This window comes from Gracilinanus agilis, chromosome 3 (assembly GCF_016433145.1).
Source record: "Gracilinanus agilis isolate LMUSP501 chromosome 3, AgileGrace, whole genome shotgun sequence".
In the NCBI taxonomy this organism is placed as follows: Eukaryota; Metazoa; Chordata; class Mammalia; order Didelphimorphia; family Didelphidae; genus Gracilinanus; species Gracilinanus agilis.
Genome location: NC_058132.1, coordinates 100,971,204 through 100,986,567, shown reverse-complemented (window position 1 = coordinate 100,986,567; position 15,364 = coordinate 100,971,204). Strand labels below are relative to the sequence as shown.

Sequence of the window (15,364 nt, the reverse complement as noted above, 5' to 3'; positions counted from 1 at the left end):
AAATGATAAACACTGAAAACAAACAAACATCTAAATGGATGGGGCCATTTAGTGCTGGGGCAATCTCAACTCTGAGAGCAGCAATGAATTGTTGGGCTGGAAAGACTGATGTTACCAAAAATGAGCACAAATCATCAAGAAAGGCTTTGGTTCTATTCAATATACTACATGAACGGTACTAATACTAACTATATTTGCCATGAGAAAAGTTCCCATCCAGTGCTTTTATACATGTGACTTTACTAGAAAGGGCAGTTCCTCCCCAGATGGACGTCTATCACAAATCTCAAGCATTTTGTAGCTGGGTTCATAAATGACTGTGGCCAAAATGCAATTCTCCCTTTAGTGGTCAACCACATGCATTTGGTTAGCCTGGTCTTCTGGTAAAAGGCATGTGGTACTGTCTTGAGGTCATTCAGGTGAGTAGGACTTGCCCAAGGGTGTACTCCAGTTGTCCAGCCTCTAGCCATGAAGAGAACATCCAAAATAATTTTTAAAAAATTAAAGGCTTGGTGCTTAAAAGAAGGAAACTGCAGTTTTCTAGATATTTTACCTGTGTGAGAAAATAAGGTCAGAACTTGTATTTGATTCTCACTTAGCCAACGTATAAAAGAATGAGTCACAATTGTTTTGTCTTTTGCCAGTGGTCTGCCCAGGGTGAATATATGATATGATATTATAATATATAATACATTAGATGTATTTACGGCATAGAAGATGAGTTGCAGAACATGGTGAAAAGAGCACCAAAGTGTAGAAGGATAGTTATAGGTCTGAAAATTCTTAGCTGTGCAATTGTGGACATGCAACTTAACCTCTCTGAGCCTCAGTTTTTTCATCATTAAGCGGGGATGAAAACATTTGAACTACCTACCTTACTACTCTATGAGAAAAAAATACCACAGAAATTTGGAGCTATTTCCTATTGTTGGACAACTGGAATAATACTTGCCTCCATTCACCTTTCAATAGTGTTTTGAAGATTCTTTATTTAGAAAGAGAAATTGGTGGGTCACTTCTTTATATGAATTTATATGAATGTTCTCTCCTGTTTTCTCCCTCCTTCCTGACTATGCCTTTCTGGGGAAGCTTTCAAGTGAAGCACTCTAAGTGCCTGTACAAAAAGCACTATGAAAGTGCTTATAGCTGAGTAATGACAAGTATGGTGGTTTGGGAATACCAGGATTAGACTCTTACTGGGAACAGAGAAATCTAAGCCTCAGAGATGGAATAGTACAATGGAAGAGAGGGGATCCAGGCACTGGTCCTATTTCTGATAACCCTGTATACCTAAATGAGATTGTATTGGTTCAGGGACCCTGAGGTAGAGAATTCACAAAGCAACAAATAACACAAAATGGGGGAAAGAGTAGGGTCCAGGAGATCACTGCCACGAGTTGTATCACTCTGTCCAATACGCACCTTCAATGCTTCACTCATTCCACGGCCAATTACAAGGGTTTGCACCCCCTTCTTGGCTACTTCTTCCACATCTGCAGGCTGCACACCTGGGGAATGCTGAATTTGGAAACAAAAAGTTTACTATTTGCCCAGGACACTAGTTTCTTTATCCTTCCATTGCAAATGGAATTTTTTTGGCATGATATGAGAATCTTCTTGTTTGAAGGACCTTAAAAGCAGATCAGTTTTCACCTGACAGGGACAATGCAGTCTTGCCCAAAGATAGGCATATGAGGAAGATAATTTCTTAAATCTACGTTATGATTCTGTGAAATCATTGTTTTCCCATATATCATGTAACTCATATTTTGACTTTCTTAACTGCCAGAGAATTTTCAATCATGGCAAGAATGTGGCTAAGTGTAAAATGTACATTTAAGGAAAAATAATCCAAATATTTTGAGGCTGATGTACTCTAGGCTACCAGGGAAAGGGAAAGTAACCTTGAGATAAATTGTATTGAATCGCACAGTCATAAGGGATCTTAAAGAACCTTTACCTGATACATGAATATCTTCTACAACAGTCTCATGAAGTGGTTTTTCAGTCTTTGCACAAATACCAAAAATGATGAAAAGGTCACTTCCTCATTAGGAAGCTCATTCTATATTTGGGCATTTCTAAATGTTAACAAGTTCTTTTAGCTCACTGGGCTAAATCTTGCCTCCCTGCACCTTCTACATAGCCTTCAAAGTTCTAGACTTTGGAGTTACACAGAATAAGTCTAAACTCCTTCTGTCATCTTTAACATTGCTAATTCTTTCTTTCTTTACTACAAGTTCTCTTTCCTGGGGTTTTGTGGTATTTGTTTCTCCTGGGTCTTCTCCTACCTCTCTAACTGCTTCTTCTCAAGCCCCTTGCTGGATCACCATCTATTTCTACTCCCTTCTGGGTGACTATATCTCTAGGATTCTGTCATGGGTCTAATTTTCTTCCCTCTATACTCTGTCTTGGAGATTTCATAAGGGCCCATGTGTTCAATAATTTACTCTATGAAAATAACTCCAAAATCTATGTATGCCCTAATATTTCTCCCAAGCTCTAATCCAACTGTTAATTGCCAGATGGACATCTCCACCTGGATGTCCCATAGATATCTCAAATTCATAATGTCTAAAACAGGCCTCTATCATTCTCCACTAAACCCTCTTCTATTCCTAAATCTTTATTTCTGTCAAGGGCACCACCAATATTTTAATCCGTTTTCAACCATATATATTTCTTTATCTTGGAGTTATGCTTATTGTGGCACACTACTGGCTGATGGAATGAAATGCAACCTGTCCACAGCGCTGTGTTCTGTATCCTGGGCGCTTAATTGGCTCAGTGACTGTAGGTTAATAAGTGTGTGGAAAAGGTTTATAGGAGAGTGGGAAGGGTTTATAAAGCCTTAAAATATATGTAAATAATAAAATAAATATAAGGCTGCTACTTCACAGATTTTCACCTATCGTGGAGGCCTCTAGAATGTAATTCTGGCGATAGGTGAGGGATCACTATTTCACATTTCTTCTCTTCACATTCTAGCTCCCCTAGCCTATTTGCTATTTCCTGTCTACAACATTCTATCTTGGGCTACATGACTTTGCATTTGCTAATTTCATTCCCATAATGATTTTCCAACTCACTTCTGCCTTCTGGAGCCCATAGCTCTTAAAAAATAAATAATTACATGTGTTTTCAAATTTTTTTAAAAAAGGAAAAAAACTAAACCCTTGTAACACATATGCATATACAAACAAAATAAATTCTTGCATTGGCCATGTAAAAAAAAGGCTCACTCTGATCCCTGAGTCCATTACCTCTCTGCCAGGAGGTAGGTAGTGGGCTTCCTCACTGGTTCTCTAAAATTAGGGGTTGGTCATTGCATTCCTTGGTGTTCTTAAGTCTTCCAAAGGTGTTTGCCTTTCATTGTTGTTGATATTGAATACATGATTTCCTTGAATTTGCTCATTTCATTCTTCATCAGAATAAAGAAGCTTTTGTAAGATTCTCTGAAACCATTCCCTTCATAATTTCTTACAGAACAAACAGTACCCCATTCATGCACATGCTACAATTTACTCAGTCACTGCCCAATGGACAGGTATTATTCCCTTAGTTACTAGTTCTTTGTCATCACAAAAAGAACTGCTGTAAGTATTTTTGTGCATATGGATCCTTTGCCTTTTTCCATTTCTCTTTTCAAGGTTCAGCTCAAGTGCTATCTCCTATACATTTTCTTATCTTCTCAGCTTTTAATGTCTCCTCCCTAAAATTACTTTACATATATTTTGTATATATTTACCTGCATACATGTTGTTTGCTTCTTCCTTACTCCCCAGTAGCATGTAAGCCTCTTGAAGAAAAGGATTATTTTTGTTTCTAAAATGCCTAATACAGTTCTTGGCACACAATAAGCATTTGACAAGTGCTTGAATCGAAATGAAGTTAACTTAGAAACATCCATGTAACAAGGTACTCAAAATAATTAACAACCAGAAAGAGGCAAATTAAAATAATATTAAGATTTCATAACTTCATTCATAATAAATTGGGAAAGGAAAAAAGGCATGCATTCATTGTTGGTGGAGTTGTGTCTTGTTCTGATCATTATGGAATACAATTTGGAACCCTATGTGATTATTCTAAGTATCCTAAAATCCAAAGTTTAAAATCTTTTAAAGCAATTTTAGGAAAAGAAAATTGTCAACATCCCAAATCAAGAAAGTGGATCTTACATGTGTTGATGGGGATATGATTGGGGATGTAGACTCTAAACAATCACCCTAGTGCAAATATCAATAATATGGAAATAGGTCTGACACATGTAAAACCCAGTGGAATTGCACATTGGCTACGGGGGGGGGGGCAAAAGGAGAGGAAGGAAAGAACATAGATCATGTAACCATGGAGAAATTCTCTTAATCAATTAAATAAAATTTTTTTAAAAAAGAAAAAAAAGGTGGATCTTTTGAAGAAGGTACCATAAGGATGCCTATAGAAACTACACACTACATCAAGAGATCCAGAATGAACCTTGGGATATAATGAACTGAACTGAACTGAAAGGGGCTAAACATATCATTTATTCTAAATGTAAACTCTTATGCCAAAGGAAAATGCCCCCTAATTGGCTTTTTGTCAATGTGTCTATCAATCATTTTTGCTTTCTTTCTCTTTTCTTTCCCTCTAATCCCCAAATTGTTGTAATTCACTCTGTGTAAAGTGCAATATTTTATACACTGCTAGTAAGAGAAGCTTTAGAGATATAAGCTACATATGTGGAATGATTCAGGGGAGACCTGACATGTTAGTCTTCCAGAAAACCCAAATAAAGAGATTTTAACATATCGGTCTCCCAAGGAATCAAAGGGGGGATTATGCGAAGGGAATCCTCTTACCTGTGTCCCTGAACTGCTAACTTTATATCACATGAGTGTATATTACGTGAGTGGGCTCCAAATATAGGTCATGGGAAAAGTGACTTAGGCACAATGACCCAGAAATGATCAGGTTAGGATCCCGGGGTAAAGGAGAAGAAATAAAAGAGGAGGTTCCAGTTAATGGTCTCTCTCTATGGCCTTGGATACAGCCATGAAAAGAGGGTGGCTGAGAGAAAGAGCCTTAAGGAGGAGTGATCATGTGGCTAGTTAAAATACTTCATAATAGCTCTCTGTCTTCTTTCTTTTATTCAAGTAAATATTAATAAATTCTATGGAAATTAAGAACCAAAGTTTTAATTTAGCTTTAACAACTCCAATGCCCAGACATCTCACTACTGGGTTGAAACTTCAAGGAAGTTGTTAACAAGAAGAAAATATCTATATGTAGAAATACAATAGGGATGACAAGGTGGCACAATAATAGAGCGTCAGGCCTGGAGGGGGAGAGGGGAAGGAGGGAATCCAAGGTTAAAATCTGGCCTCAGACATTTTCGAGTTGTGTGACCTGAGGGAAGCCACTTAACCCCATTTGTCTAATTCCTGTTCTTTCTGTCTTAGAGTCCTTAATAAGACAGAAAGTAAGGGTTTAAAAAAAAAGGAAATATTTATGATAACACAATTTGTAATAGCAAAAAAAACAAAATAAAACACCCTCCTCAATGATTACAAACTATGTGCCCACAGAATTTGGACTTTCTAAACAAATTGTGGTATATGAATGTAACATATAATGACTTCAACATGAGAAATCACAAATTGGATGAATTTTTAAAATATGGGAAAATTTACAAGAAGTGATGCATAGTGAATAAAACAGAACCAAAAGGACAACATATAAAATTACTATAACTATGTAAATAAAGATAACTTTAAATGTAAAAAAAAATCAGATAAAAATAATGGTCAATGTTGTTCTAACTTAAAAAGTATAGGGGGTGCTTGCTTCAGCAGCACATATACTAAAATTGGAACGATAAAGAGAAGATTAGCATGGCCCCTGCGCAAGGATGACACGCAAATTAGTGAAGCGTTCCATATTTAAAAAAAAAAAAAAAGTATAGGGGCTCGCCTTTTTAATAAACTATTAAAGGAAAGGCTATGCATACAAGCAACGCCAATCACTATTGATTGCTATTTTATTTACTTGTTTTCAGAGAATGTATATTATAGAGGATTCATCTGGGAATATGCTGGGGAGTTTTATGGCATGTAGAAATAAAAGTTTGTTCAATATTCATTTACTTCAGGATTCTGTAATTCCTCAGGCACTGGTTCACTTTCTTTCTTTAAACCCTTACCTTCTGTCTTAGAATCAATACTTTGTATTGGTTCCAAGGCAGAAGAGCAGTAAGGGCTAGGCAATGGGGGTTAAGTGAAATGTCCAGGGTCACACAGCTAGAAAGCGTCTGAGAACCAGGCCTAGAGACGGGAAGGCCTGGAGACCACATTTGAATCCAGGCCCTCCTATCTCTAGGCCTGGCTTTCAATCCCTAGAGCTACCTCGTGTCCCCTCCCCCCCAATTGGCTCAGAATATCTATTAAGAAAATTTTAAATTATTTTTCAAGATTTTATCCTTCCTTCTCATTTTAGGAGTTTGTCTATTGATTTACCTGCTTGTGTACTGGCCTTTTATGTTTTTCTCTTTAAATCTTTGGTGTTTCAGACTGACCAGCATTTCCTTTCTGGGTCCTCTCTTGTTATGGGCACACCCAGGAGGCCGGGCTGCCTCCTTCTATCTCTGGGCTTTTGACCTGGCTGTCCATTCTGCCTAGAATGCTCACCCTCCTCATCTCTTAGTTTCTCTAGCCTCCTTTAGGAGTTAGCTCAAATCCTACCTTCAGCAGGAGGCCTTTCTTGGTGTCCTCAGATGCTAGTGATTTTCTTTCTGAGTCTGTCTTCCATCTACTCTATATTTCTTGTAAGTACCTGACTATTGGCATGCTCTTTCCCCTTAGAAGTTGAGCTTTTTGAGGACAGAGTTTTTTGACTCTTTGTATCCATAACTTAGTACTTAATCTAGTTCCTGGCTAGAGGAAGCTCTTCATAAATGCTTATTCCCTGACTGCAGGAGATAGGCTATACCAGCTTAGGCTCCTGCCTTGAGTATCCTTTTAGGGGGACGGGGAAGAGAAGGCCTGACACAAGCTGGGTTTGAGTTTAATTTTCTTTTTCAGGACATGCACAGTCTTATTAATGACATCATGAGATGTCAGAGCTGGAAGGTACTTCCAAGGTCATCCAACCTTTACTTTATAGATGAAAGAACTGAGATTCCAGGAAATGAAGGGCCTTGTCCAAATCATTAGGCCACAGGGCATTGCTTTGGTTGTGTCATTAGTGAGTTCTGCAGCCTTATGAAGGTTACTTCTCTTTCCCTAGTCACAGTCACTTCATTTGCAAAATGAGGATAATATTAATAGCTAATATTTCTATAGAGTTTTAAGATTTGCAAAGGACTTTACACAAATTATTTCCTTTAATTTTCAAATTAACCTTGTGAGGTGGGTGCTATGATTATGATTTTATAATAAATTAACTGAGATTCAGAGAGATTAATGGCTTTGCCCTGAGGCAACATAGCTAGTAAAAGTCTGTTGTAGGAATCTAAACAAGTCTTCAGGACTATAAGTTCCATGCTCTATCACTGTGCCACCTAGCTGTCTCCCAAAGAACTATAGAAACATGCAATATTACTATTGTGAAAACAATCAGAAATCTCAAAAAACACCAACGTTCTTTCCATTAATCCTGATGGGCTTTTTCCCCCCCTGGCTGTGAAGGGTTAAATTTTTGGGGCAGGAAGTTCATCAAAAGCCAGTGCACAGTTTAATAAATGCAGAACACTTAGTTTATTATTAGGAAATATGGATAGGAAATAGGAAGGAGGAAAGTGAAAGTAATCTTATAATAGATTATAACTATAATCAAGATCCCAATCCTAACTAAATTTTCTCTAAAAACCCCCTACAACCTAAACAAACACGGGAATTATAAGAACAGGACTACAAAAAACTTTCCAAACAATTAAAACTAGATCTAAACAATTGGAAAAACATTGATTACTCGTGGGTAGGATGAGCTAACATAATAAAAATGACCATTCTACCCAAATTAATTTACCTATTTAGTGCCATATCTATCAAACTACCAAAAAACTTTTTTACTGAATTAGAAAAAACTATAACAAAGTTCATTTGGAAGAACAAAAGATCAAGAATATCAAGGGAAATAATGAAAAAAAAAGTGAAGGAAGGTGGCCTAGCAGTAACAGCTATTAAACTATACTATAAAGCAGCAGTCATCAAAACAATATGGTACTGGCTAAGAGACAGAAGGGAGGATCAGTGGAATAGACTTGGGGTAAGTGACATCAGTAAGACAGTGTATGATAAACCCAAAGAGCCCAGTTTTGGGGACAAAAATCCACTATTTGACAAAAACTGTTGGGAAAATTGGAAAACAATATGGGAGAGATTAGGTTTAGATCAACATCTCACACCCTACACCAAGATAAATTCAGAATGGGTGAATGACTTGAATATAAAGAAGGAAACTATAAATAAATTAAATCAACACAGAATAGTATACTTGTCAGATCTATGGGAAAGGGAAAAATTTAAAAACAAGCAAGAGTTAGAAAAAATTACAAAATGTAAAATAAATAATTTTGATTGTATTAAATTAAAAAGGTTTTGTACAAACAAAAACAATGCAACCAAAATCAGAAGGGAAACAACAAACTGTGAAAAAATTTTTATAAAAAAAATCTCTGACAGAGGTCTAATTACTCAAATATACAATGAGCTAAATCAATTGTATAAAAAATCAAGCCATTCCCCAATTGATAAATGGGCAAGGGACATGAATAGGCAATTTTCAGATAAAGAAATCAAAACTATCAATAAGCACATGAGAAAATGTTTTAAATCTCTAATAATAAGAGAAATGCAAATCAAAACAACTCTGAGGTACCACCTCACACCTAGCAGATTGGCTAAAATGACAGCAGGGGAGAGTAAAGAATGCTGGAGGGGATGTGGCAATATTGGGACATTAATGCACTGCTGGTAGAGTTGTGAATTGATCCAACCATTCTGGATGGCAATTTGGAACTATGCCCAAAGAGCTCTAAAAGACTGCCTGCGTTTCGAGCCAGCCATAGCATTGCTGGGTTTGTACCCCAAAGAGATCATAGATAAAAAGGCTTATACAAAAATATTTATAGCTGCGCTTTTTGTGGTGACAAAAAACTGGAAAAGGAGGGCATGCCCTTCAATTGGGGAATGGCTGAACAAATTGTGGTATATGCTGGTGATGGAATACTATTGTGCTCAAAGGAATAATAAACTGTAGAAGTTCCAGGTGAACTGGAAAAAACTCCAGGAATTGATGCAGAGTGAAAGGAGCAGAGCCAGAAGAACATTGTACACAGAGACGGATACACTATGGCACAATCAAATGTAATGGACTTCTTTACTAGCAGTAATGCAATGATCCAGGTCAATCTGGAGGGATTTATGGAAAAGAACCTACCCACATTCAGAGGAAGAACTACAGGAGAGGAAACACAGAAGAAAAACAACTACTTGAACACATGGGTTGATGCAGACATGATTGGGGATGTAGACTCCAAACAACCACACCAATGTAACTATCAATAATATGTAAATAAGTCTTGATTGATGACACATGTTAAAACCAGTGGAAATGCGTGTTGGATATGGAGGGGGGTGAAGGGGAAAGTAAAAACATGAATCATGTAACCATGGAAAATTTTTCTAAAAAAATAAAATATTTAAATCAAAATAAAAACCCCCTACATCTATCTTTCTCAAAGGGCAGTTTCTTCTGCTAGGCCAAAGCCCTAGCTTACACTCCTATTCTCACTATCTAATAATATAACTCCTATCTATCTACCTTGTCTACCCAAGTTCGTCGATAATCAATAAGGTGTTTAGGCCTTAAATATATTTCTCAGTCTCCTCACAGTCCCAGAGAGAGCCAGCCACACACACTGCTATCTCCAGGGTGTAATAGTTATAGGCTTTAAAAGTATAAAAGCAGATTTTTTGCAAGCTTATTAGGGAAAGCCTTTGCTGGAAGTCATGGACATTCTGAATGGAATGCAGGGGGTAGAGAGGAGAGAGCTAAGCAACAGACATTGCTGTTTTGTGAGGGGTTTGGAGCAGAAATGCAATCTGCAGTCCCTATTTGACCTGGGATCTTGGAGATTGGTGAAGGTTGTAAAGGCTGAAGATATCATCCTGCAAGTCAATTCTGAGTAGGGAAGAGGCCTGTGTTCTGGTGGACAGTTTGCAGACATCTTTCCCTAGCGTTACTTTTGGATCATTGGCTATGGAGGAGTTGGTTCCTGGTATCCTGAAGACATCTCTGGATCAGTTGTGAGAACCCAAACCCAAGCCCTCTCCCTCAGGTCCTTAGCCAAGCTGTCAAACTGGCAGAAGCCAGGTTGGCTAAGGAACTTACCCTTTTGACTCCAGTCCTGGTCAGTTAGACATAGTTTCACTTCACCCCCTCTCCTATCCTCTCAAATTACAATTAAACTGTTTCCCTGTTTGTTTTCTTCATACCTTAAAGTTCTCATAGTGTGTGTATTTGTTAAACTCTTTGTTTATCCCTGGCTAGGTGGATCTGGGTTGGCAGTTGAGCCCCAACTGTCACTCCTGTCAACTGTCATTTCCCCAAACAGCTAAACCCAGTTTCCCTGGCTTGTTTGGTCCCAGACTATTCTCCATTCCTGTCTCCTACTCACCCTTCTGAATCCAGATAAATATTTAATTTAACCCCCAGATTTTTCCCACTAAGAAGGGGACCCGGAGACAAAAAGCCCTTTTCAAATGTCTCCAACTGACTAACTCCCCTAGGCCATGCCCTTCTAACTGTCACTAATTGATAAGCAGCACAGCAGGGGGCCTCCTACTGAAAAAACTTATTACTCCTTTTCCTCTTAAATATAAAAAGTAGAAATTAGTAAAAAACGACCTTCAGGGGGGCAGCTGGGTAGCTCAGTGGAGTGAGAGTCAGGCCTAGAGACAGGAGGTCCTAGGTTCAAACCTGGCCTCAGCCGCTTCCCAGCTGTGTGACCCTGGGCGAGTCACTTGACCCCCATTGCCCACCCTTACCAATCTTCCACCTATGGGACAATACACCGAAGTACAAGGGTTAAAAAAAAAAAAAAAAAACGACCTTCACACAATGGAGAAAGCAGGAGTGGCTGGGAAGGGAATTCAGTGGAATATTTTACCCTAAGGACCAAAACCAAGTATGAGACAACCAGTGTTATCATGGAGCACGCAGCACACTATATCAATCATTACTTCGTAATCACTTAATGATGGAGAATGCGAGGTGCTTAGGAGGCAAGTACAAAAAGGAAAGCATTCCTGCTCTCAAGGAGCTTACATTATTTTTGGGAAACAACATACACATATACAAGTAAATACAAAACATATACACAGTGAATGTAAGGTAGTTTGGGGCTTGGGGAGGTACTAGCAGCTGGAGAGACCAGTGTTTTCAGGGGAGTGTCAGAATGGCTTCATGGAAGAGATGCTTTAACTGTGTATTTTTTAAAATAATAAATAATAAATAAATAATAAATAAAAAACAGATTTTTTTTATATTTTCCCCTAGTTACATGTTTCATATTCTTTCCCTCTCCCCCAAGCCCCCCTAACCCCCCTTAGCCAATACACAATTCCACTGGGTTTTACATGTATCATTGATCAAGACCTAATTCCATATTACTGATAGTTGGACAAGAGTTATCATTTAGTGTCTACATCCCCAATAATATTCCCATCAGCCCATGTGTTCAAGCAGTTGTTTTTCTTCTGTGTTTCTCCTCCCACAGTTCTTCCTCTGAATGTGGCTAGTTTTCTTTCTCATAAGTCCCTCAGCCTTGCTCTGGATCCTTGCATTGCTGCTAGTAGAGAAGTCCGTTACATCTGATTTTACCACAGTGTATCTGTCTCTGTGTACAATGTTCTCCTGGCTCTGCTCCTTTCACTCTGCAACAATTCCTGGAGGTCTTTCCAGTTCACATGGAATTCCTCTAGTTCTTTATTCCTTTGAGCACAATAGTATTCCATCACCAACAGATACCACAATTTGTTCAGCCATTCCCCAAATGAAGGACTTTCCCTCATTTTCCAATTTTTTGCCACCACAAAGAGCGCAATTTAGCTATATTTTAAAGAAATCTAGAAATTCTTGTAAGATGGGGGATAGCTAGTTAGCCCAGTGGATTGATAGCTACACTCAGAGATGGAAGGTCCTGGGTTCAAATCTGACCGCAGGCACTTCCTAGCTTTATGATCTTGAGAAAGTCACTTACCCTCCCCCCCCCATTGCCTAGCTCTTACCTCTCTTTTGCCTTACAACAAATACACAGTATTGATTCTACATAAGATAGAAGGTAAAGGTTTAAAAAAAAAAAAGAAATTCTAAGAGGCATGTGAGGATACACTCCATTTACAGGGAATATGGAACTAGAGCTAAAGATACAGATGTGTAATAATTTACATAAGGAAGATTACTGAACTCAGTCCCTGAGAGGGCATAGAGAGAAAAGAAAAGATGTTCCAGGGCAAACCTCAAACAGTGGGACGTGCATGACAACCTGACAAAAGACTTAGGAGTAGGCAGGCAGATGGAAGAACAATATAACAATCCCTAAAGGAAAGGATACCCTAAAGGAGATGGTGAAAACTGTCAAATATGTAGACACGCAAAGGTCACTAGAATTAGTAATTTAGAACTCATCAGTAATTTTGGAGAGATCAGATTCAGTTGAATAGTGAGACTGAAAGCCAGATTGCAACAGGTTTCACAGATGAGAAAAGAAGAGTAGAGGAAATGAGTAAAGATTTTTTTTCTAGGTGTTTCCCTATTTAAGGGAATGGAAATATACTATAATAGGTTAAGGGGATGGCAGTGTCAAAAGATGGATTTTTAGGAATGGAGAAAATCTAAGTATGTTTTTTAAAGAGCAGAGGAGGAATGAGGATACAGTGAGGGACCAACGAGTAGGGATGATAAGAGAGAATACTGGATTTGAAGTTAGGAAGACCTGGGTTAAAATCTAGCCTTATAATACTTAACTAGCTGTGTGACCACACATAAGTCATCTTAGCCTTAGTTTCTTCTTCTTTGTTAAAATGGGTATAACAATACCCACAGTTGTAAGGGTTAAATGACAAAATATGTAAAGTACTTGTAAACTTGTAACAAATGTTTTATAAATCGATTTTAAAATCAATTATTATCAATAAATAGAAATGAGACAGCTATTCAGGGAGGCTATAAAGAGCCCATCTTTGAAGATCTTTACAAAACAGCATAAACAACCACCTGTCACAGGTGATTGAAGTATTCACCTGCAGATGGATGATTCACATGATGATAATCTAGTTCTAGTTCCTTTAACATGAGGCCTATAGGCTAAATTCAGAATACTGAAATGGGGTTACTGTTTGCCTGAGACTTTTTTAAGAAAAGCTTAATTCTCCCCAACAAACCCAAAGCATAAGTAACAACAGCAAACAAAAACAATTAAACTCAGTAAACTCTTAGGCAAAAAATTATTAAAAGTGGTTATGAATGATTGTTTATAGAACTGTATCCCTGTTATTTACCAGATGCTCAAAGAAATAAGGATTGTACATTTAATTTTAATCAAGGTTAACCTAAAATGGTCCATTATTTTCTCTGAGCTTTGTTATTTGCTATTAATTTTTTATGCAGTTGAAGTGTGAAAACTGCTTGTTGACTGATGGATTCATTATATATTGTTTTTTTGGTCTTCTCTTAAAAAAACTATATCACTTCATAGAATTTTTGTCTATTTCTTCATATTCAAATTTGTCATTCCTATGGCCTGACTGAGAATTTTAACAAATAAAGTTTTAACTAACCATATGACATCTTTCATTAAAGGTGACAAAGAAATGACTGAGTTCTTGAAGATTAAATCAACAGATTACAAGTTCTAGCAGGTCAAGCTGGAAAATTCTGTGAATGCCAGTCCACTATAAAGGATTTCATTTCTGTTGCCTAAGAGCCAGTTTAATTAGGAGGCTGGCGACTAGGTAAGTGTTTTTTCCCCCACTACAGCCATTCATGAAACTGTCTACAACTGAGGATCTGTGACCTCTGTCAGTGAAGGCTGATTAATGACGTCTTCCTGCATCCCCTGACATATTTTTTAATGTAATGAAAAACCTAGTGCATATAAATTAGTAGGTTCAGTAGGGTTTAACCATCTACCTGCCTCCTGAAACATGTGGCCCCCATACAGATGGAATTCTGATCATGTGGCCCACTACTAAAAATTTAAGACACCTCTAATTCTAGTCAAGTAGACCATGTTAGCAGTTTGGGCTAAATAACTCTGTGAAAGCAAGGGATAAGTAGCCATGGGCCCATGACAATAACAGAGATCAATCAACTAACTCAGTAAGAGAACAGGAAGAACAAAGGTCAGCAGTCTGGGATTTGTTCAGTGAATGTGTCCAGCCTTTACTTAAAGCCTCAGGGAATTGACTCAAAGCATCTTTTAAAAGACAGCATCAGAGTTTCAGTTGTGCAGATCTAAGAGGGCCAGAACACATTGTAGTACCATTTGGATGCATATCATAGAGGCAGAGTTTCCTAAGGTTTTTCCCAATAAGATTCAGACCCAAAGCATTGGTTATTTCTGGGAGAGTGGAGATGTCTTGAAATCATTCCAGTGGTCTTTTGTCTTTCTGTGAATGGCTGGAATAAGAAATACCTAAGGATTATTGAAATAATTTGTTTTTGATGGGGTACAAACCCAGATCCTGGTGGCTCAGTCTGTGTCTATAAAAGGCATTCTTTGTCCTTACAATTAGGACTAATTAGAAAAGTAAGAATGCAGTTAGCTGCTTGTAAGCTCCTTGAAGACAAAATCCATTGTATACCTGGTTCTTTGGATCTCCCTAGAGTACCCAGCACTGAGCCTACTGAATTGTTGTTGTTGGGAGTTTGTTAGGTAAGTTAGTAATATACTGTATCTTCTTTATGGTTTGGTTCTTGTTGCTGTTAAAGCAGTTGGCTGTCAGCTGCAGTTGAGGTAACAGATCTGGCCTAGTAAAAATGGCTGACAGTAACACTCTATTGAGACTGAAGTAAAAACAAAACTTCTATTTAATAAGATTTAAAAGGTTTAAAGATAGGATACCTAACTGTTGGGGGGGGGGAAGGGGAGGGGGGAAATGTCTTCCTTATTCTACTTCCAAACTAAGACCCCTCACAGAGTTTCTTCTGTCTGGGGTCCAGGCCTACTCTGATCTCCTTAAATCTACAACTAAACCCCCAAATCTATACTAAATGAATCTATGCAAATTTGTTAATATACTTATATAAGTCTTAAACTTATTGTCTCTTGGAAATTTCAGCTCACTCCTCCAACTGTTACTTCTTCTGGGCTTACTCA

At 37.9% G+C, this 15,364-nt stretch overlaps 1 protein-coding gene and 1 non-coding gene across 3 annotated transcripts in view; one reads left to right on the top strand and one right to left on the bottom strand.

Moving 5' to 3' along the window:
• The window catches only part of AAMDC (adipogenesis associated Mth938 domain containing), a 92,232-nt gene that overhangs the window by 598 nt on the left and 76,270 nt on the right, over positions 1 to 15,364 (bottom strand). For both annotated transcript variants that reach the window (XM_044668182.1, XM_044668181.1), the window contains exon 3: positions 1,423 to 1,518. In XM_044668182.1, the coding sequence (XP_044524117.1) occupies positions 1,423 to 1,518 (96 nt within the window). The remainder of the gene's footprint in view (positions 1 to 1,422; positions 1,519 to 15,364) is intronic.
• LOC123243314 lies at positions 5,822 to 5,928 on the top strand. Its single transcript, XR_006505863.1, has one exon. It is a non-coding gene; the product is annotated as a U6 spliceosomal RNA (small nuclear RNA).